At 32.8% G+C, this 22,443-nt stretch overlaps 2 protein-coding genes and 1 pseudogene across 2 annotated transcripts; 2 read left to right on the forward strand and 1 right to left on the reverse strand.

The window, feature by feature from the left end:
* Positions 1-3,317: 3,317 nt before the first annotated feature.
* Positions 3,318-6,408, reverse strand: LOC146933659 (Ribosomal L29 family protein). Its single transcript, XM_085705448.1, has 2 exons — positions 6,004-6,408; positions 3,318-3,715 (listed from the first exon to the last, which is right to left on the reverse strand). Exons 1-2 carry the CDS (start codon positions 6,325-6,327, stop codon positions 3,533-3,535), a joined length of 507 nt encoding a protein of 168 aa, XP_085561574.1. The 5' UTR covers positions 6,328-6,408; the 3' UTR covers positions 3,318-3,532.
* A 5,471-nt stretch (positions 6,409-11,879) lies between these two features.
* On the forward strand, positions 11,880-17,465 carry LOC146933660 (ubiquitin carboxyl-terminal hydrolase 4). The gene is made up of 6 exons (XM_085705461.1): positions 11,880-12,195; positions 12,929-13,045; positions 13,735-13,833; positions 15,636-15,824; positions 15,990-16,171; positions 16,692-17,465. Exons 1-6 carry the CDS (start codon positions 12,079-12,081, stop codon positions 17,095-17,097), a joined length of 1,110 nt encoding a protein of 369 aa, XP_085561587.1. The 5' UTR covers positions 11,880-12,078; the 3' UTR covers positions 17,098-17,465.
* Positions 17,466-19,784: 2,319 nt separating this feature from the next.
* Positions 19,785-21,327, forward strand: LOC146933661 (F-box protein CPR1-like; annotated as a pseudogene).
* Positions 21,328-22,443: the final 1,116 nt, after the last annotated feature.

The following is a 22,443-nucleotide window of genomic DNA, read 5'->3' on the forward strand; positions in this document are numbered from 1 at the left end:
TATTTATGTTAAATAAAATAGAAAAAATAATAAAAATATTGAAATTGAATGTGGAAGTGACATGTGGCATAAAAAACCTTACTTTATATATATACTATTGATTATTGATTGATTGATGTGTAGTTTGTTGAGATAAAAAATACTGAGTGCATAAAATCAAAAGTTTGTTGAGATATTTATGTTAAATAAAATAGAAAAAATAATAAAAATATTGAGAATGAATGTGGAAGTGACATGTGGCATATTTATATATATACTATTGATTGATTGATTGATTGATGTGTAGTTTGTTGAGATAAAAAATACTGAGTGCATAAGATCAAAAGTTTGTTGAGATATTTATGTTAAATAAAATAGAAAAAATAATAAAAATATTGAGAATGAATGTGGAAGTGACATGTGACATAAAAAACCTTACTTTATATATATACTATTGATTGATTGATTGATTGATTGATGTGTAGTTTGTTGAGATAAAAAAATACTGAGTGCATAAGATCAAAAGTTTGTTGAGATATTTATGTTAAATAAAATAGAAAAAATAATAAAAATATTGAGAATGAATGTGGAAGTGACATGTGGCATAAAAAACCTTACTTTATATATATACTAATGATTATTGATTGATTGATGTGTACTTTGTTGAGATAAATAATACTGAGTGCATAAAATCAAAAGTTTGTTGAGATATTTATGTTAAATAAAATAGAAAAAATAATAAAAATATTGAGAATGAATGTGGAAGTGACATGTGGCATATTTATATATATACTATTGATTGATTGATTGATTGATGTGTAGTTTGTTGAGATAAAAAATACTGAGTGCATAAGATCAAAAGTTTGTTGAGATATTTATGTTAAATAAAATAGAAAAAATAATAAAAATATTGAGAATGAATGTGGAAGTGACATGTGGCATATTTATATATATACTATTGATTGATTGATTGATTGATGTGTAGTTTGTTGAGATAAAAAATACTGAGTGCATAAGATCAAAAGTTTGTTGAGATATTTATGTTAAATAAAATAGAAAAAATAATAAAAATATTGAAATTGAATGTGGAAGTGACATGTGGCATAAAAAACCTTACTTTATATATATACTATTGATTATTGATTGATTGATGTGTAGTTTGTTGAGATAAAAAATACTGAGTGCATAAAATCAAAAGTTTGTTGAGATATTTATGTTAAATAAAATAGAAAAAATAATAAAAATATTGAGAATGAATGTGGAAGTGACATGTGGCATATTTATATATATACTATTGATTGATTGATTGATTGATGTGTAGTTTGTTGAGATAAAAAATACTGAGTGCATAAGATCAAAAGTTTGTTGAGATATTTATGTTAAATAAAATAGAAAAAATAATAAAAATATTGAGAATGAATGTGGAAGTGACATGTGGCATATTTATATATATATTATTGATTGATTGATTGATTGATGTGTAGTTTGTTGAGATAAAAAATACTGAGTGCATAAGATCAAAAGTTTGTTGAGATATTTATGTTAAATAAAATAGAAAAAATAATAAAAATATTGAAATTGAATGTGGAAGTGACATGTGGCATAAAAAACCTTACTTTATATATATACTATTGATTACCTTATATATATACTATTGATTGATTGATTGATGTGTAGTTTCTTGAGATATTTCTACTACATAAAATATTAGAAATTCAATAAAAAAATTTAAAAAAAATACTGAGTGCATAAGATCAAAAGTTTGTTGAGATATTTATATTAAATAAAATATTGGTTTTTAAAAATAGAAAAAATAATAAAAATATTGAGAATGAATGTGAAAGTGACATGTGACATAAAAAACCTTATTTTATATTGATACTATTGATTGATTGATTGATTGATGTGTAGTTTGTTGAGATATTTCTCCTACATAAAATATTAGAAATTCAATAAAAATTTAAAGAAAATACTGAGTGTATAAGATCAAAAGTTTGTTGAGATATTTATGTTAAATAAAATATTGATTTTTAAAAATAGAAAAAATAATAAAAATATTGAGAATGAATGTGGAAGTGACACGTGGCATATAAAACTTTACTTTATATATATACTATTGATTTCATTCAGAAATCTAATTGAGATTCTTCTTAACAATTTGTTGTTGAATTCATTTTTTTTTTTACACAAAAACAAGCTTAATATAATTCATTTAATAATAAATTTTAGGAAAATGTTAACTTGTGTCTTTATGGCACAAGATAAGGATCTTAAAATAGAATATAAAAATAAATATTGCATTGGAAATATAAGTTTTGAAGTTTTTAAGGTTATGAATGCACAATTTTCAAGATTAAGTTTCTACATTTAGTTTCTTATCTTGTGCCCTTAGGACACAAGTTAACAACACCCTGAATTTTAATACACGATGGAATATGAGCATTGTTTTGTCCTCTAATACACGTAACATGTAAGGTTACAAGATTTGTAACTAACAAATATGGACGATATGACACCGTCTTCTTATAAATGTTGTCCACAAGTGTCTTTGAGTCCATTTAAAAGCGAATAGGCTAGTTTAAGAATCATGTCAAGAATCTTCGCCTTGTTAATTTTTTAAAATCTCCCTTTATAAGGGTCTTGTTAAAAGGGTCTTGTTAACCCCGGGGGCACTGTTTAAGGAATCCAAAAATAGAATTTTCTGTCTTGGAACTATAAATTGTCACTTTTCAACAAGTAATAATTACATTACTTTTTTAACAAATAATTACATTACTTTTTCTGCCCATGGGGCACTGGTTAACATTCTCCTTATTAAAATACCAAAGGAAATATCATTCTTAAATTTGAAGTTACATGTGGTTTTTTGTTAGTGTAAAAAAGGAAATCTGGAATGTTGCTTGGGGTTGGGACTGATCAGTTTAAGTGTTTGGTGGCTTGACTTGTAAGAAATGTGTTATTCTGAGTCAAAACTATCACGTTCTTCATTACAAGACTATTGGGTGTAGAAATGTAGATCTGTTGATTTTACCACTACGGGAACAGTAACTGTTAGAAAAGGCATCAAATTTACTCTGTTTCTATTATCCGGTGGTGGAGTCATACTCCAGGAGTCAGGACTTGCATGTAAGCAAGCTGTTTCGACTTTAAATTAGTTCTGAAATGTCATGTGAATGTGATTCCTTTAGCCTTTCAAACACAGACATACACATATACTAGTAAATAACCTGAATCACAAACATCTGTGTTTTGTACACCAAAAAATATTAATACGTAATCTTTTAAAACGAATTTTTAATGAATTTAAACTCTTGATAAAATAAAAAATGATTACCTAATTTGAAGGCAGTGAATTGCGATTTTGATAACCATGTCTCTATTCTTACGGTTACAGAATACAAGACATAAAAAACCTTATGACAGGAAGAACATAGGTTACTACAAATAATATATTAATACAACGAGATGACGACATCCACCAAAACATTAAAAACAATGACTAACAACAATTTTAACAATGTAACTCTATAACTTGCATATTTAATACGCCAGCTCATGCAGCCTTTTCAGCTTCAGCGGCTTCTGCAGCTGCTTCCTCCTCCCGAAGCTTCACTAAAGATGGAGGTGGTTTTACAACAATGCTTTTCTTCCATTTTTTATCAAGCTTTCTGGACAACCTCTTACCAATACCCTCCTCGATCTCTCTTTCCCGCTTTACAGTAAGCAAGCGAGCAATCTGCATCAATAATAACAGTAATCATTCACCCAAAAGAAGGATACCGCTTGTTGGTAAAGCTTTCTAGGATCATCTGAAGTTATTATTATTAGGGTAATATTAAAACTAAAAATAAATGGGGGTGGACAAGCTTGGTGATATTGTGATTCTCTCCCCTTTTTCTATTGTGTGCATTTCTTTCCTTTACCATGGAATCTAAACATTCTAAATCCTAGCTAATGCACTGCTTCTTTGCCTACTGAATCCCTAGTGCCCATTCTCCTCAATTCAATTTTTATTGGTGGGACATGAACTCTGATAAAATGATGATGGGCCCGTCATGAGCCTCCCATGCGGGTGTGTTGCATAAAGTGGAAAAGGAGCGCGGATAGTAAAGCAAACTGAAGTAGGACTGTTAGTCTGTCAGTACTGAAGGACTGAAGGAGATTAATCTATTATGCTGGATCCTACCAAACAGAACACGTGGCAATAGGGGAGGGCAATGGGAGATGCAGGAACCAATGGAGACGAACATTAATGTGGGAAGGATAGATGTGTGGTGGAATAGGAAATCACTTGAGCATTTGTGGGGTGACTAATAACACAGGGCAGAGATGATTTCCTAATTTTTTTTTTTTCGGTTTCGGTGTATCCCTACACTTGTCTACTGTTATCTGGGCTAGAGTTTTCTTTTGGATTTTTTGATGATCTCGAAAGTCAAATCTAGTTCTACCAATTTAAATTTCAGTTCTGATAACAGAATATCAGTTGCATGAGTGGAAAAGGTTAATAACATACATGAAAATAGAAAAGGCCACAACAATTGAATTTTATTGTGGAGTGAAACTAGACATGATAAAATAATGTTTTTTGAGTAAATCGTGATTTTGATGGTTAAAAAAGCAATATAATGAAAAGGACTGAAACAAAGAATAAAGGTGGAGATATTAATCTGCTGCAGCTTAATTGAATCAAAATTATAATACAAATGAGTGTAAGAATAGGCTGCAACTTGCAAAGACATTCCTGATGTGAGCATAGTCACATTACATCATGTCCAAACAACTAAAGTAAAAGATATTGCAGCTAGTTTATGAAGAAAGGTTAAGTATGCTAAACTGCAGTGCATTATGTCCAAAACTTGACCTTTTCAGTTTTCTTTCTTCTTTGGCAGTTTTATTGTCCTCTGTTTTGGGGTTCTTCGGTTCCTGGTTTTCAGTTCAGTTATTTCCGTTTACATTGGATTAGATTATACTAGATATGAATACCCCAAGCTATGTTAGCTATTAGCACTTGTTAACAAATGGTACTACGTGAGCTCTCTCTCCTCAAAGACCTAAACTCTAAAGAATGAGGACATTATGCCATAAAAGATTCAAACTTAAGACCCGGCAATGGATTTAATCTATGTGAATCTAAGAAACAAGAGTCTACAAGCCATCGTATTGGTTGATTGAAATTGAACTGAAACCAGGAGAATGACTTCTCCTCCAAGCCATCTTACAACGGCCACCACCCCACTCTCCACTTTTCAGGTATGGTATTTCGGGACTCTCCCCATTTCAGGTATGGTGTTTTCTGGACCAATTGCTATGCGCCGCAATACATGAGTAACAACTATGATAAGTACACGAGCTACATTGCTCAAAGTACAGCGAAGTTAACGAATTTGAATCCCTTGGCCTTTCATTTCAATGTTCATTTCATTGTTGCTCCAGATAAAAATCCTGATGCCTTCAAATTTTACCCAAAGTTTGGTATAATAGACACCAAAAATAATGCAAATGGGATGTAGACATAGGCTTCTTTCCTTTCCTTTCTCTCCATTTCCATTCTAACATAGCAATATTTCATTGTCCCCTTGACAATTTTGAATATTGTGTGTAATATGTAAGTCATAGGCTTGATAATTTCGCTATTCCCCACCCTAGTGAGTCTTTGGTTTTGTGTATTTGGTTATCGACGCCCTAAACACAAGTCTCTTGCACTGATCCAGGCAATAAGAAGCCAGTTGTTTCTCTAACATAACCATAGAACAATGACAATTACAACACATTGATAATATTCAATTGAAGTTAAAATGACAAAATTTCAATAGATTTTTCCTACTAGCACCCTATTCATTCCTAATTTCACAGACTCTCATTCCCCTAACTCTACTAATGTATTAAGATTGGCTTAATTTGTGTTCAAACTAGCTTATAATCAAAAGCAACTCTATCCTAAAAATTTAATTAAGCAAATGTGAACAAAGTATACTCAAATTTCTACAAAAGTGAATGAATAATCTAAAGATTGAGAAAATATACCGTCTTACGCATGCGACGGAAATCACTGGACTTAAACTCATTACGAGCGGATTTCTGAAGGCGAAGCATGAGCAACTCTCCCTTAAGGTCAACAACCTCTTCGTTGATTTGTTCGGTGGTTTTAGTTCTAATTTGCTTCAATTCCTCTTCTCTTTTTGCCATCATCACAACTGAGACCGAAGCGGTGTGTTTCGTCGCTGGAATTGTGCACGTGTTTGGTTGACGTAGACGAATGCCATTGAAGGAGGTTTTGGATTGTAATGGTTTTGGAAGAAAGGAAAGTTTTGAAGAAGAAGAAGGTGAAGTAACGGAGAGGTTCAACATTGTGTTTCCGCGCTCTCTTATGTTTTATCTGATGAACAGCAACTGTGTGCAATATGTGTTGTAGTTGCAGATAAGATCCACACCCTATCTTACTTCACTTCATCCTTTATGAGCGCAACTCCTCTTTTATTTTATTTTTTATTCATTTTTTCCTTATAAATTAAATTCAAAGAATTGGTTTGTATAAAAAAAAATAAAAAATATTCGAAGAATTGGTAAAAGGTTTTTTGTTTTTTTTTTCTTTTCAATAAAGGGTTTTTATTTAAAGAATGTATACCTTTTCAAAAAAAAAATTAGAATATATAAATTTACCAAAAAAATTTAAAGTTTTTTACAGTACCAAAAAAATATTAATTTTGAAAGTGGAAATGGAACATGTACCATTCATGTAAACTTTTGTAGTTGATTTTTTTTTAAAGTGTCGTATTTTTAAGTAGTTGATTTCATTTTATAGAATGAGTCATATAAATAGTTGGAATCTGCATGTATTTCACTCAAAAAATAGTGCGTGTTAGAAATTAAGTTAGGTTGATGGTGTTGAATGACCTTTGAGTATGATACTTCCTCAGTTGCTGCCTTTTTCTCCGTCCCTCTTGGCCTTCTTTTTTCGGGGAATGAAAGCGGTGTATATTCATGTGCTCTGAGGCTCAAGTCACCGAGCGTGGGATGAAAGTTGCATTTTGTGAATAGTGACTATACGCGACCACAAGTTTTGGTTTGTATACTCTTGTGCCATGGGCCATACTGGTTGTTTACCTTGGTGCGCGTTCTTACATGCCACTGATCATTCTGGTTGTTCGCCTTGCTTTGTGTTCTTCTTTGTTATGGGCTTCTTTGGCTATCATGTTTGTGAGTTTATTCGCTCTCATGCACGACCACGCAATCTCCTTTTGGAAGGATCACTTTGGGACTTAACAGTGAATGAGCTTCAGTCAATGCCGAAACATTTGCTCCCCGAATTATTATTTGAGGAACTCAAGTCATGGCTTGTGCATGGAGTTGAATGGAAAATTCCTTTGTAGTTGGAATCTGTGCACGTGTTTTTCTTTTTTTCTTTTTGGTTTCTCAGGAGATCTAGTTCGTTATTGCGAGTTGGTTCGTTAAATGTTTTTAAGATAATATCCATTTTATCGTTATTTCAAAGATAATGTTTGTTTTGTTTCATTTAATTTTATTTTCAGGGTCTTGCTAACCACCGTCTCATCGACATTAGTAAAGAAATGCATAAATAGAAATTTTGTTATAGAAATATAAGTTGTCATTTTTGTTCAAGTAATAGTTACGTCACTTTTTAGAAAAATCTATCTTTGTTTTGATTACTTAATCAATGTCCTTGAGACGCTCTTTAACACTCTTGGCATTCTCTTTATTTTTAAATCTTTTTTAATTTAATTTTAAACTAAAGTATCTTCGTTAGTTGGTTGTTCATATTTGGTTTGTATACTCTTGTGTTGTGGACCGTATTGGTTGTTTATCTCGGTACCCGTTCTTATGTGCCACTGACCCTTCTGGTTGTTCGCCTGCTTCGTGTTCTTCCTTGTTATGGGCCGCTTTGGCTATCATTCTTGTGGGTTCATTTGCTCTTATGCCACGACCATGCAGTCTCCTTTTGGGATGTTCACTTTGGGACTTAACAATGAATCAGCTTCAGCCAATGCCGAAACAGTTGCTCCCCAAACTATTATTTGAGGAACTCAAGTTATGGCTTGTGCATGAAGTTGAATGGAAAATCCCTTTGTAGTTGGAATCTGTTCGTGTGTTTTTTTTATTGTTTCTTGGGACATCTAGTTCGTTAAATGTTCTTAAGACGATACCCATTTTATTGTTATTTCTAAGACAATACGTTTTTTTTTTGTTTCATTTAATTTTATTTTCAGGGTCTTGCTAACCACTGTCTCATGAATATTTATAAAGAAATTCATAAATAAAATTTTTGTCTTAGAAATATAAGTTGTCATTTTGTTCAAATAATAGTTACGTCATTTTTTTATTTATAAAAATCTATCTTTGTTTAAATTGCTTAACTAATGTTCTTGAGACGTTTAACACTCTCAACATTCTCATTATTTTTAAAGCCCTTTTAATTTAATTTTAAAGTATCTTCGTTAGTTTGTGACCCAACATATGTTGAATCGTACACAAACATCTTAGAGGTGTTTAAGTGTTGCAATAAATTATGTTAATGAAAGTTGGCAGTTAGTTGAAATTTTTACGTTAATGTATTGGTCTATGTGGACTTTTGTGCTAGTCGATGTTAGGCAAGTTAGGAATAAACAAGAAGCTTAATTGAAAATCGAAGATGTGAGTTATTTTTAAACAAATTTTCTTTGAGAAAAAATCAATTATTTTGAGACAGTGTCAATACTCCAATTTAGTGCATGTTTCCAACCGTTTTGAATGAAAATATCCATTGTGGAGTATTTGGCTGAAAGGAGGCGCTTGAAGGCAGCGCGGTGGAGAAGCAATTCAATTATGATTCTGATGTGAAAACACTATGGTTACGTACAACGATGATGATGGCGAAGCAACAAGGGAACAAGGGAGAAACAATGTCATCTTTTTCACAATGTTCTTTGATTTAGAGTTTAGACCAATTTTTATGCACCTCTCTCAATTTCTATCTAAAGCTTCCACTAATTTTTTGGCCACATCAATTGTTGGTTTAATCGGAGAACTCAACTTGAGCCACTCCTTTTCACATCCACTCAAAATACGTTTCAAAAGTCTCATGTTGCACTTGCTACCACTAAATAAATGGGCCAGAACATCGAACTATTATTTCGTCCCATTAATTTATTTTTAACAAATTATCCCATTAAAAACTTTAAAACGTACGATTCGGACATCAAAATTATTTTAAAACCAGTCTCATTTTTTACAAAAAAAATGTAATTAAAACCATAGTATGAATAGTGAAATTACTAAGACCAAGTGCAATGGGATAGTTGAAAGCCAAGTTCAACATGTTGAACCATTGGAAGAGGGTGTTGAAAATGAGAGAAAAATGATGTGGAGGAGAGAAGAGTTAATGAGTTCAACATTGTTGAACTTGGAGAGAGAGAAATGCTTTGTGGATAAAGTGGGTGACACATGTAATCTTTTGATTAGCTGCCTGAATTTTTATAATCTTAATAATTTGAACTCAATTATTTCATTGCAATTTTTTTTTTTTAAATTTTTTTACCAAAATTTTTGATTTTTTTGTCTATAAATAGAGACTTGGTTCATTTGATTTGGACACAGAAAAAAAACCAAGTTTTTCACTATCTTAATCTTGTTATTATCTTTCTATTAGCTTTTCTTTTGAAATTTTAATCTTTTTTTAGTGAAAATAAATTATTTAAATAAATTTTGTTTTTCCAAAAAAACAAAAAAAAAATTGTTAAGTGTTTATTATTTTAATTTAATTATAATTGATAACTGTAATTTTATGTAATAAAAAAACAAAAATATAAAATTAAATAAGAATATGAAATAAAAAGTGGTGGGGTAGAGTGTTGAATAAAAACCATTGGAGAGACTAAAAGTTGAATGAGTGCTGAATAAGAGAGATAAAATGATGTGGAGTGTTAGGAATTGAAAAAGTGGGTGTTGACTGTTGTTGAATGTTTTTCACCATTGTAAACGGTCTAAGGTGGAGAGAGTCGAAGGAAGAGATTCATCATCACTCAAGTCAAGGCTCTATGATGCAGTGATACGATGTTTTCGCTTCCAATAAGCTGTTAGAGGACTCATTTGCAATTATCTCTAATTTCTATTGAAGTAACATGTAACATATACATCGACCACTTCTTTAAAAAAAAAAAACATATATATCGACCAGTCAATATTTTTATACCACTAGTAACTTGTAGTATAGTTTATAGTCAAAGTCAACAAACAATTTTTCATAAAAAAAAGTCTATAAACAAAATGGTATTGTTATCGCCAGGGAATGGAATAAGACTTTGATAATTTAGATTTTGATTGGAATATGAATAAAGTCCATATAATGTTTCAAAATGATATGATATATTCATTAACTTATACTATTTTTTTAAGGAATTAACTTATACTACTATTAAAGGTTTTTTTTTAAAGGGATCATACCATTCAGTGACGGATCTTTAGTTATTTTGTTGGGGGTGTCAAATATTGGAAGAATATATGTTAATCAGTTTCAAACCACTACCAGAAACATAAGGTGTTGGGGTGGTTTGCTTGCTTGAGATTTACATGGATGATATCGGTTCAACCAACTCCCATCAGGATATCTTTTTTTAAATATAAAACATTAAAAATACAATTGAAATATGAAAAAAAAGGGTCCTGGAAGAGTCGAACACACGCCCACAAGACAATTGGGGGGCGTCTGACCGTTACAACAATCTGAAAGCATGTAACATGATATGATTAATATGCAATTTATAGAGAAGTTGGGGGGTGCAGTGGCACCTGAGGGTCTCCAAGGAGATCTGCCCCTGATACCGTTAGAGGTTATGACATATCATATTAACTTGACATATCACATTATACTTGGATTTCACATCAATGCCAACTCACTAGAAAATAACTTATCCATGAAATTAGTGGCGGAGCCAACACATTTATAGGGGCTTACATAAGAAAATGCAAGCAAATAATCAAAAAATCTAAAAAAATTGTCCAATTTATAGGGATTTATACAATTAATTTAGAGGCATTTACATAAGAAATTGCACAAAATTTAGCCCAGAGCCCAGACGACTGCCCAGGCTTGCCGGACCTTGAAACCGCCCATGCATGAAATTAAAGTCATCTCACAAACTAAATTTGTGCGTGAATTAAGTCTAAATTTTAAATTGACGTTAGTCTATAGTATGACAGTTTTGATGTGAGAATAACGTGTAGAGGCTCATATTTGGTTAACACATGAGGTAGCATTTTCTAATGGTAAAAAGTAACGGAAAAAGTACGTTGATTCTAGACTTATTTTCAGACATGTGGGGGTGAAAATCGTTTTAGTACATTTATTTTTTGGTTTTGTTTTTGAACAACCAACATTAGTAATTTAATTATTAAATTATTTTTTATTTACTCTTTCACTTGGATTTAAATTTGGATGTCCAACTCCTTTAATTCTTAGTTTTAAAGTTAATCAACTACAACTTTGCACTCCCAACCCTTTTATTGCATTTGTTAAGTTTTTTTTAAAAAAAGAAATCATTAAATTATTTAAAAAAAACATTAATAAAAAACTGTTCTTTAAAGGGTAACCTAAGTTTTATTGTTTTTTTATTGTAACAGCGTTTTACAGGGTAACCTACATTAAGGGTAACCTAAGTTTTATTGTTTTTTTATTGTAACAGCGTTTTACAGGGTAACCTACATTAAGGGTAACCCATTAATGTAGGTTAATCAACTACAACTTTGCACTCCCAACCCTTTTATTGCATTTGTTTGCAAATTGTTTTATTTTTTGAAGGGTAACCTAAGTTTTATTGTCCAATTTTGATTGCTTCAGAAAAATCGATATTTTTTTGTGAGAAAAAAAAAAATTATATAGACTCCAATTTCCTCCAACATTTCCTTCTGCATTTACAACTTGCGCTCATCTCTCTCTCTCTCTCTCTCTAGCAAAACCCTCATTTCATTCTTCCGCGATAATATCACAGAAAACCCAGAAACTTTCTACGACTCATTCTGTAACAAATTTCATGGTTAGAATCGCTGAGTTGAATCGGTTAGGAATCTGAGTTCATCGTTGATCGATTGACATTGACGCACGTGCTGATGGGTGCTGCTGGTTCCAAGCTTGAGAAGGCACTCGGTGACCAATTCCCTGAAGGAGAACGTTACTTTGGTCTTGAGAATTTCGGCAATACTTGTTATTGTAACAGCGTTTTACAGGTTTTAATCGATTCTTTTTAATCTTCTATTTTCCAATCCGATTCATTCTAAATCGTAGTGAATTTGCTTTCTTTGATTGTTTATTCATGATTCATACACATCGTTAATTGTAACCATTTTTTTCTTTTCTGAATTTATGTTGACTTGTCCAAACAAATTTTTGAAGAGTTTAATTGTTGAATAATCTATAAGGATTTTTGTTATTTACCTGTTTGGATTTGATTATTTGAGTTTATCTAATGACACAAGTCCTTGTGAGACTGTTTGGGAAAACTTATTAAAGCAATTTATGATATGTTTATAAGTTGTTTTCACTTATTTTCATAAGCTCTTCAAGATAACTTCTATAAACAGCTTATATGTTATATGTAAACAGTTTTAATTTAATCTATTTTTTGTTATATAATTATTTTTAGATAATAGGGTTGCCATATAGTGGCCATAGCGGCACTGTAACACTATAGAGTAGCCGAATTTAGACTAATCGCTATAGTGGCTATTGCAGTTGTGTTGTAGCATAGTAGAATTTGAACAAACCGTTGTTTTTTGTGATTTGCAATCGACAACACTGCACAGAATCGCTTATATGACAATCACTTAATTAAGTTGTTCTTCCAAACAGGCCTAATTATGATTCTAAGTATTAAGTTTGAAGATGGGTTTGTTTGTTATATTTTTGTGGAGATTTCTGGGCTGTTCAGCATCATGTTACTCATTTTTCTACCTTCTGCAGGCACTATACTTTTGTGTTCCATTTCGGGAACAACTGCTGGAGTATTATGGAAATAACAAAACCTTAGGGGATGCGGAAGAAAATCTTTTGACTTGCTTAGCTGACTTGTTTTCACAGGTAATCAATTTGTAGTTTGGAAATTTTGTGCATTACATGGATGACGCCTCTATGCTTTTTCATATTTGATTGACTGAAGCATGATTCACAGTTTGATAGTTTGCATTGTCTTCACTAATTTCGGCGGCTATGATTCATGCTTTGGACTCTTGTCAAAGATGCTGCCGACTTCCCAGCCTTGCATTCTTCTTCCTCTTCTTTCATTTGGTCTTCAAACAAGTGTTTTTTTTATCTGAATGCCTCACAGTGGTTTTTGCTATCCTTAGTTTTGGTTTTAAAACCATATTTTCTTTAATAACATATCCTACCAGATTTTCTTATTTTTTATTTCCTTTTTCTGTTATTGTTTGTGTGTTGAAGGAGAATTTGTCAGGCATGAGACAAACAAGTTGAGAATAAAAGATAGGGTTACTGAATAAAAATGTAAATAAGTCTTTTGTAACTGATCATAGAAGCTGCACCATGATTATCTAGCATCTGGAAAGTATGAAAATTAGTCGTTGCAAATTTTAAAATCAGCGTGATACATAAGACATCCAACAATAGAGTTTACTTTGTGAGGTTTGTGAACCTGAAACAAATCATTTGTATAAATCCTATCAAGTATCAACTATATCTTGATGTCATTTACATGCTTAGTTATGTCTTTCTTGATCCTGAATTCAACATATTTATTTCTGTTGGTATAGATAAGTTCGCAGAAGAAGAAAACCGGTGTCATTGCTCCCAAACGATTTGTACAGAGGTTGAAAAAACAGAATGAACTCTTTCGTAGCTATATGCATCAGGTATGTACTCTACCATAAGTGTTAAGAATAAGTTCCTGTACATCGAATTGTTATTCATGAGTTCTGTAAAAACTGTTGACAGTGACATTTAGATTATAAAGTATAAATATAAATAAGACATTAGTTTGGATATGGGTTTGTATGCAGCGTTCGGCTATGTTACTTGTCACTCCATGATTATGCAAAGATGCAAGTAGGTGTTGCTCCATGTTTATTTACATTTCCTTGCTTCGAACTTTCAGCTTTTCTGCACATGAATCCTAGTTAGAGATGCTATTATCTATATTGGATGTTTCCAGATGGTAATGTTGTGAGCCTGACAACAAGTATTTCGGTTGGTAGATCATTAGGCAGACCAGTGTTACTTTTTTATTCTGTCAGGTTGGACCAAATTCAAGGCATGCGGTTTTCACCCTCGGAATTGTTACAAGCTTTTTTTAATTCACAAAAACATTTAAGGTTGTTAGCATGTTAACATTTACTTTATGTTGACAGTCTCACATTTGATGTGATATGGCCCCTGAAAAATTATTTATAAGCGGGAGGCATCTCTCACCTTACAAGCTAGTTTTGTAGGGTGAATTAACACCAATCCAAAATTTGAGATGGTGTCAGAGCCTGTCTAAGATCCGTCGAGCCACCTGTTTTGAATCCACTCAGGTCAATTGGATCAGCCCAACACATGTTGAAGCTGAAAGCAAATTCTAAGATGAGGCCTTTAAATGCTTAAGTTAAAAATATAATAATTTGCAACAAAAAAAATATAAAATATACATCACTATGTATAAAATAAAAAAGTCAATCAGATATTTATTTGTGATGCAGTGGTTTAGCTTGCTTGTTTTTCTCAATTGCAAAGGGTTCCAATCCTGCGGGTAGTAATTTTTGGGCATTATTTTTTGTAAAGAAATACGATAATGCAGAAAAGGCTTATCCAAGAATTGAATGTAAGTTCTACCTGCAAAACAAAGGCAAACCACTGTGTCATTATAAACATTTGCAATATCATTGGACAGCACAATATATGGAAATCCACCACTTGGACTAAGTATGCCTCGGTGGCTTGGGCTGATCCTGCAAGTTACGGTCTAGATGTTCATTCATGGGCGTGAGGAGTGTGTGTTGGCTCTGGTGAGAGTCCCACAAGAGTCAACACAAATTTATAACCTGAAGGGTATTTATAAGTGGGTCCCACCAGAGTCAACACAAATTTATAACATGAAAAAGTAGTTATAAGTGGGAGACATTCTTCACCTTACAAGTTGGTTTTGTATGGTTGAGTTAGGTCCGACCAAATTAAGACTTTAGATATGATCTTTATTAACTATTATTATATATCCGGTGGAATCATAATCTTTTCCATGTCACAACTCACAACCATCCCTTATCACTTTACATTATTAAGCCTGCTAATAGATTTGGCTGCATATCACTGTTATACTGATGGTGATACCAATTAGTTTTTTTTTCTTTTCTTTTCCTTTTCATTCTATGATGAAATAATTCTGTAACTGATGTTGGGTGTCTGTTTAGCAGAAATTACAACAATTTGTTACTTGCAGATGAGATTGTAGTTTACCATGAATTTTCACTGTAGCATACAAGTTTATTCATTATTATTATTATTATTATTATTATTATTATTATTATTATTATTATTATTATTATTATTATTATTATTATTATCATTGATTGTTTATAGTCTGTTAATTTTAATGTATCATTGGTTGCACAGTACCTCATATTTTGTCTAGTTTTTAACTAATACAACAATGTTACTGTCGGTCTTCTCTTTTCGGTAGGATGCCCACGAATTCTTGAACTTTTTACTGAATGAACTTGTCGACATTCTGGAGAAAGAGGCTCAGGCTGCAAAGACTGATCCAGAGACACCAACACCTTCAGAAAAGGTTGCAAATGGGTTCAAGAATGGTCATGCTAATGGACCTAAGAAAGAGCCTTTAATTACTTGGGTACACAAAAACTTTCAGGTGACCTGCTTTGCCAATTTTTTTTTGTCATTTTTTTTTTGTTGTTGCAACAAATTTGGAGGAAGTATAAATTGTGAACTTTGTAATGGATACAGTTTGTTGATCACAAAATTTAGATTTATATCTATATTGTGGAATTTCATTGTTGCAAGTTGTTGTGACCAGGGAATACTCACCAATGAGACAAGGTGCTTGCAATGTGAAACTGTGACAGCTAGGGACGAAACATTTTTTGACTTGAGCCTTGATATTGAGCAAAACAGTTCAATTACAAGCTGTTTGAAAAATTTCAGTTCCACTGAGACGTTGAATGCGGAGGACAAATTTTTCTGTGACAAGTGCTGCAGGTATATGCTTTTATATTGTGGCATCAGCTGTTACTTGGTTTCTCGATTGGTTGGGAAAATGTAAACTGTCTGTTGTCAACCATTTTGAGTCATGTGCTTGGCTAAACGATGCTACTGCTTGTTTAACATGGATTTCAATTGATGCATTAGACTTTATCAAAAACCAAATTTTCAGATATCTGTTCAGATCTAGATCATTTTAGTAGTTTCCTGTAAAGGTTTTTTACGCCATTGTTTTCTACTTTTAACTGGAGAGGGAAATAAAATAAATGTGGTGACTCATATGTCAAATTGTTTGAATATCATGTATATTTTTGGACATTTTATCTCCTTTTCATTTTCAACAAGCAAACCGTAACATGTTTGTTTTTCCATTGATTGGCACTTCATTTGTTTTCTGAACGGGATTTCTTGGTCATGTTAGTTCAGTGTGTACAAATATATATGCACTCTTTTCCTCTGTTTTTCATGCCCATTTACCAATCTAGTGACCAAGGTGCAAACTTTCTTTTGGTATTAGTTTGCAAGAAGCTCAGAAGAGAATGAAGATAAAGAAACCTCCTCACATTCTGGTCATTCATCTCAAGCGGTTTAAATACATGGAACAGCTGGGCCGCTACAAGAAGTTGTCTTACCGAGTTGTTTTTCCCCTTGAGCTGAAGCTGAGTAATACTGTTGAAGATGCAGATATTGAGTATTCTCTATTTGCGGTAGTTGTTCATGTTGGCAGTGGTCCCAACCATGGGCATTATGTCAGCCTTGTGAAAAGCCATAACCACTGGTTATTTTTTGATGACGAAAATGTTGAGATGATTGATGAGTCCGCCGTGCAAACGTTCTTTGGATCACCACAGGAATATTCAACTAACACCGACCATGGGTACATTTTGTTCTATGAGAGCATTGGGCCCGGTAACAGTAACTAGATGGAGGTGTGCTGCACGACTTTTAGGTACTCAAATCATTTGGACCCGTTTTTTCCATCTAGTTTCTCTATTTATTTTCATGTTATACCATTATTCAACCTGTTGGGAGGGATTGTGAGGGAGCTGTTGCTTCCTTTATAGCAATACAGGTTGTGTTGTGAAATGTATACTTAGGTGGTTGGCATGTACAGTGGATGGTGGTAGCACTGTCCTTTTTCTTCTCTCCTTTCTCACAATAAGAGCAGTATATATATGGTGGAAATTTTGCCGACAATATGTATTCATGGTTGCAATTGTTTTCAACCAACATTAGAAACACAATGAAATGTAAAATGCTCGTTAATTATGCTAACATTAATTTAGTTTCATCAGAGCTCTATAGTTATGTTTGTGTTTGGGGATCAACTGACTTGTATTAAGGACAAACAAACTTTGATTTTGTAATACATATCAAAACGCTACCAGAGTCATCTATATATGTTCTATAATTATTAAGTTAATCAATGTGGCAAACTGCATAATCTGTAAAAAGAGAGCGGTGCAGAAGTTTATCTCAACCCAACCTCAGATCATCACGGCAATGACCCATGCATTGAAAAATAAGGTTAAATATGTTTTTGCTCGCTATAAATATACCAACTTTTCATTTTAGTCTTTCTAATTTTTTTTTTCTTTCATTCCGGTCCATATAAAATTTTTCTTCGACTTTAGTCCTGATAAAATTTTCAATCACTGCTTTTGGTCTTTATTTTAAAATCAATTTATGTGTAACATTTGTATTTTTTAATGAAATTGTGTAGAATTTTGTAAACATAAAAGTGAATTAAATACAAATTTTTAACCGTAAAAAATATAAAAATTCAAATTTATTTCATGTATTGTTACAAAAATGTTGGGAGAGATTCTTGTAACTTTTATGCAAAATTTTATTCAAAAATATAATTTCTACTTGAGTTTTCTTAAAAAGAAGGACCAAAAGTGAAGATGAAAAACTTTTGGGGACTAAAAATCAAAGAAAATTTCTAGAGAGACTAAAACGAGACCAAAAACATATTTAACAAGAAAATTTCTAGAGAGACTAAAACGAGACAAAAAACATATTTAACGCTTAGAAAAAATTTGGCATCATAATTTGCTCATAAGCATTTTGTTTACACATTTTTGTGTGAAATGTTAGCAATGACCTCACTATTTCCCTTCCCTTAAACTACAGGTGAACGTAAATCAAGGTTGCTGCAAGGATTAAAATAAAGACAATCGCTTGATTCAGTTATAAAATGCTAACCCATACACACAATTAACGACCAGACAGATAGATGGAAGCTAAGGATGGGGATCCCACTTTGGTGCCATTGAGGCGCCAAAGTAACACGACATTGGCAAATCAGAGTGTCCCATGTGGCACACCTTTGTGTTTGAAAACAATGCTGAATAAATGAAAAAAAATCTCTTCAACAAGACAACCACCACTCACGTGGTACACCTTTGCCAATGTTATGTGACTTTCGCGCCTCAATGGCACCAAAGAGATTCAAGGACGGGAGGAGATGACTTACTTTCTTTTTTGAGTTACGGACAATATAAAGTATTTATTTTTTAAAGAAGTTGTGATTGAAGTATATATTTATCATGTTATTTTATTTTTTTTGAAAAATATTTTAAAGTGTCTAAAATTTTAGTAAATTCTCCCTTATCTTCTTCTAAATTCTCCATCCAAATACACTTCAAATATCCAACAATGCTTCAAGATCAACGAGATTATAAAATTGTCTCGTTTCTTCTTAATAAGGGCCATTTTTGGTTACAAAAATCAAAAGACAGAAGCGAAAAACATTTAGTTTGCGAAAATTTTTAGGATTTAGAAAATGTGTTACTATATTGGTAAACTTATCCTCAGCTATATGTTAAAATACGTGAGCCGCTTTTTGGCTCTTGCCTTATGCTGTGCGCCTGTGTTACTACATTTGAGTAACTTTCTCCACTCAAATTTTATTTTGAAACATACTTTTCGTGAAGGGAATGCTTATGCGGATATCCTTGCAAAGATGAAGACTCTTTGATTATGGTTAAAGAATTTTTTCATAGTCTGTCTTCTGCGCTTCTAGCAGATGCTCAAAGAATGCCTTTGATCACGATTTAGTTTTTGTTTTTGCTCTTTTTTACTTTTTCTCTCATGTAACAAAAATAGCCGATTACAACGACTATCACTAAAAAAATTAGCGCACTGACACCAGCATAATTTTGGATCATTTTAGATGCTTTCTCCGGTGGATATCTGATGTGGACCTGCAGAATTTTGCATCTAGTAATTTTAAATTTCAGTGGTTTTCCCATTTGTCATCCTCCCTGATAAGCAAATAACTGCTTTTGCTTCTCATTTGAGATTTCCTATTGACTTGTATTCTCTCCTGCAGTGTTGATTTCTTGAGAAGTATTGACTCGGAAATTGAATTCGCGCACTTCGCTACATGCTAATCTATTAGAACATTTTACATAGAAACAAACCTTGCCAGCCTTGTGTGGAGGAGTAGGACAACAGAGAACACCATCCCCTATTATCTCTGCTGGCACTTCTACTTCACCGAACGTGCATGACCATTTACAAACTTTAGCTTCTTGTTGACTCGTTAAGAATCGTCCTGTAAAAGTTAGAAGAAAAAGCAATAGTTCATATGAAATCTGAACTAATGTCATTCAGGATAACTTTCACATCCCATCCTTCTAGAGCACTGGTAAAAGTTTCTTTTCTTTCTAGCTTCTACCCTCTATACCGATTACAGAAAGTAGCAATATTTACGTCATGTAATTAACGTGGAAGGTCACTGTTATCGTGTTTTTTTCTATATATTTTCAGGTTTTTCTCTCACCACTTCAATTGCTTTTCTATATAATAGGGAATTCAGAAAGAGAGGATTCAAATCCAAACAGATCTCATGGTGCAAACATAGTAATCTGTCCTTTTGCTTTGCACTGTGTTCACTTCGGCTTTGCTGTCCGGTTTCTCCTTCAAGGATTGCTGCTGCAACAACAAATAAACAGGTTAGTAGTGCTCACATACACGATGACATTGCATTCTCTATTCTCTCCAAATCGTCTCTTAAATCCCTCACACGTTTTACTTGCGTTCAAAAACCATGGTCTCTTTTATTCCAAAACCCTTTTTCATGAACATGTTCCACAATAATTTCTTATCCAAACATGATGAGGTCGACGACAATGACAAGCGTCTCCTCCTAAAGCAAACGACACAGGGGTTTCCCTTTCATTACTTGTTGATCATTCTTTCCGGTGAGGAGTTCGAGGATAGGGTTAGATTGGACTCCTCCTTTTGAAGAGGATGTCTATCATATTGAAATTTTGGGCTCGACTAGTTTTAATGACACTCTTTGTCTCTACCAAGGCATTAACGATGACATAACAACTGTACTGTGGAACCCTTCTACAGGAGAATTTAAGGTCATTCCTCCTAGCATTCAACCCTGCGACAACATTGAGTTTAATTTTCATCGTCAAGGATTGGGTTACGACCGTGTTAGAGATGACTATAAAGTGATTCGGAAGTCTCGATATCCTTTAGACTTTGAAGGTAATTGGGTTTGTGTGCCTGAAAAGGATAGCCCTATATGGGAGATGGATTATCTCTTTCTGGGAGAGAAATGCAGTAGAGATGAATGACCCTTTTTGGGAGATATACATCCTTAGAATTAACTCTTGATGGAAACTTGATGGTGTTGATATGCCTGTTCCTTAGAAAGATAGTTCCCGAGTGAACTGGAATGAATGGTGCCATTGGTTGGACCAAAAATATGATATGGTGTCATTTGACTTTAACAATGAGATGTTCTTTGTAACAAACTTACCCTCTTACTCATCAAACATAATAGAAGAATTGTTGAACAGACTTAGGGGTGTAAAATCAATGTGTTTCTTTAGTCTGTACTGTCACTAAGACCACTTCTTTTCACGTATGGATTTTGAATGAACTCGATGTCAAGGAATCATGGACAAAACTCTTTGTTGTTAGACCTTCAACTCGCATTATGAGTGCTATTGGGATTGGAACAAAGAGTGCTATATTCTACATAAAAGAAAATATGGAGCTAGTGCTAATTGATTTAAGTACCCAAAAGCAGTGAAGACATTGGAGTTGAGGCAGAGTCGGTTTGCAAGAAGATTGTAATTTATAAGGAAAACCGTCTTCATTTTCCTTTTGGAGGAATGAATAATTAATATTTTTTTGCAGTCTTATCTCAAAGCACCCAGCCATGAGGTTTATGAACGATGCTAACAAGTTATTTATATCCAAGTTATTTATATCTTGTCAGTTGCCCATAATTTATGATATCTTGCATGAAAATTTTACGGTCACACATACAATACAACTCATTGATACAGGAAGTGACCTATTATTTGAAATCTACATCATCATAGCAGGCATGTAAAATTCAGCCTTATGGGTTATGTCACCACTTAACAATAATTAGAGAATTGTCAAGTCATAATACGGAATAATAATCTGTATAGCTAGCCTGAGTCCTATTAAAATATTTTCAGTAGGCCATATGCCTTTTCTACTTCTAGATCAATAAATTACATGTCTAACGTAAGATGCATGTATGAACATAATTTAACCATTATAATGCACAAATAGAGTAGAGTAAACAAGGAAATCTAGATCAAAAAATTATGACTCACATGCTATGCTACCAATTGTGTTGTTAAGATCATTTTTATAGACATAGCATTGGGTAGCATGATTAAAGGGGTTTGAAGTGTGATGATTCACTTGTTTCTCTATGTCTTTAAGGCAAACCTAAGTTAGGAAATTATTCACATGGCCATATTACAAACAATGGAAACAGAACTAAAACACTCAACAATACACACACAAAGCAGAACAATATTCTAATTAGAGGAGATTGAAGCATCAAAATAAATACTAAAAAGTTTCTTTCTACTATAGTTGATAATCAATAAATCATGGGCTACTGACAAGATATGAATAACTTGATAGCATCAAACCTCATGGCTGAATGCTTTACGATAAGACTGCAAAAACAAATTAATTATTCATTCCTCCAAAAGGAAAAGGAAGAAGGTTTTCTTATAAATCACAATCTTCTTGCAAACCGACTCTGCCTCAACTTCAATGTCTTCACTAGTTTGGGTACTTAAATCAACCAGGGCTGCTCCATATTTTCTTTTATGTAGAATATAGCACTCTTTATTCCAATCCCAATAGCACACATAATGCGAGTTGAAGGCCTAACAACAAAGAGTTTAGTTCATGATTCCTTGACACCATCTTTATAGCACCCCAGACACCCAATTGATCGTTCCCCGATT

This window comes from Medicago sativa, chromosome 4 (genome assembly GCF_051527215.1).
Source record: "Medicago sativa cultivar Bolivia chromosome 4, Bolivia_mono, whole genome shotgun sequence".
Lineage (NCBI taxonomy): Eukaryota > Viridiplantae > Streptophyta > Magnoliopsida > Fabales > Fabaceae > Medicago > Medicago sativa.

What these genes read in the sequence shown, in the direction of transcription:
- LOC146933659 (XM_085705448.1), bottom strand. Translation starts at nt 6,327, where the DNA reads ATGTTGAACCTCTCCGTTACTTCACCTTCTTCTTCTTCAAAACTTTCC. An exon ending in TCCGTCGCATGCGTAAGACG is followed by an intron (nt 3,716 to 6,003) that starts GTATATTTTCTC and finishes TTATTGATGCAG; the next exon opens with ATTGCTCGCTTGCTTACTGT.
- LOC146933660 (XM_085705461.1), top strand. Translation starts at nt 12,079, where the DNA reads ATGGGTGCTGCTGGTTCCAAGCTTGAGAAGGCACTCGGTGACCAATTC. An exon ending in GGGTACACAAAAACTTTCAG is followed by an intron (nt 15,825 to 15,989) that starts GTGACCTGCTTT and finishes TGTTGTGACCAG; the next exon opens with GGAATACTCACCAATGAGAC. An exon ending in TTCTGTGACAAGTGCTGCAG is followed by an intron (nt 16,172 to 16,691) that starts GTATATGCTTTT and finishes TTTTGGTATTAG; the next exon opens with TTTGCAAGAAGCTCAGAAGA.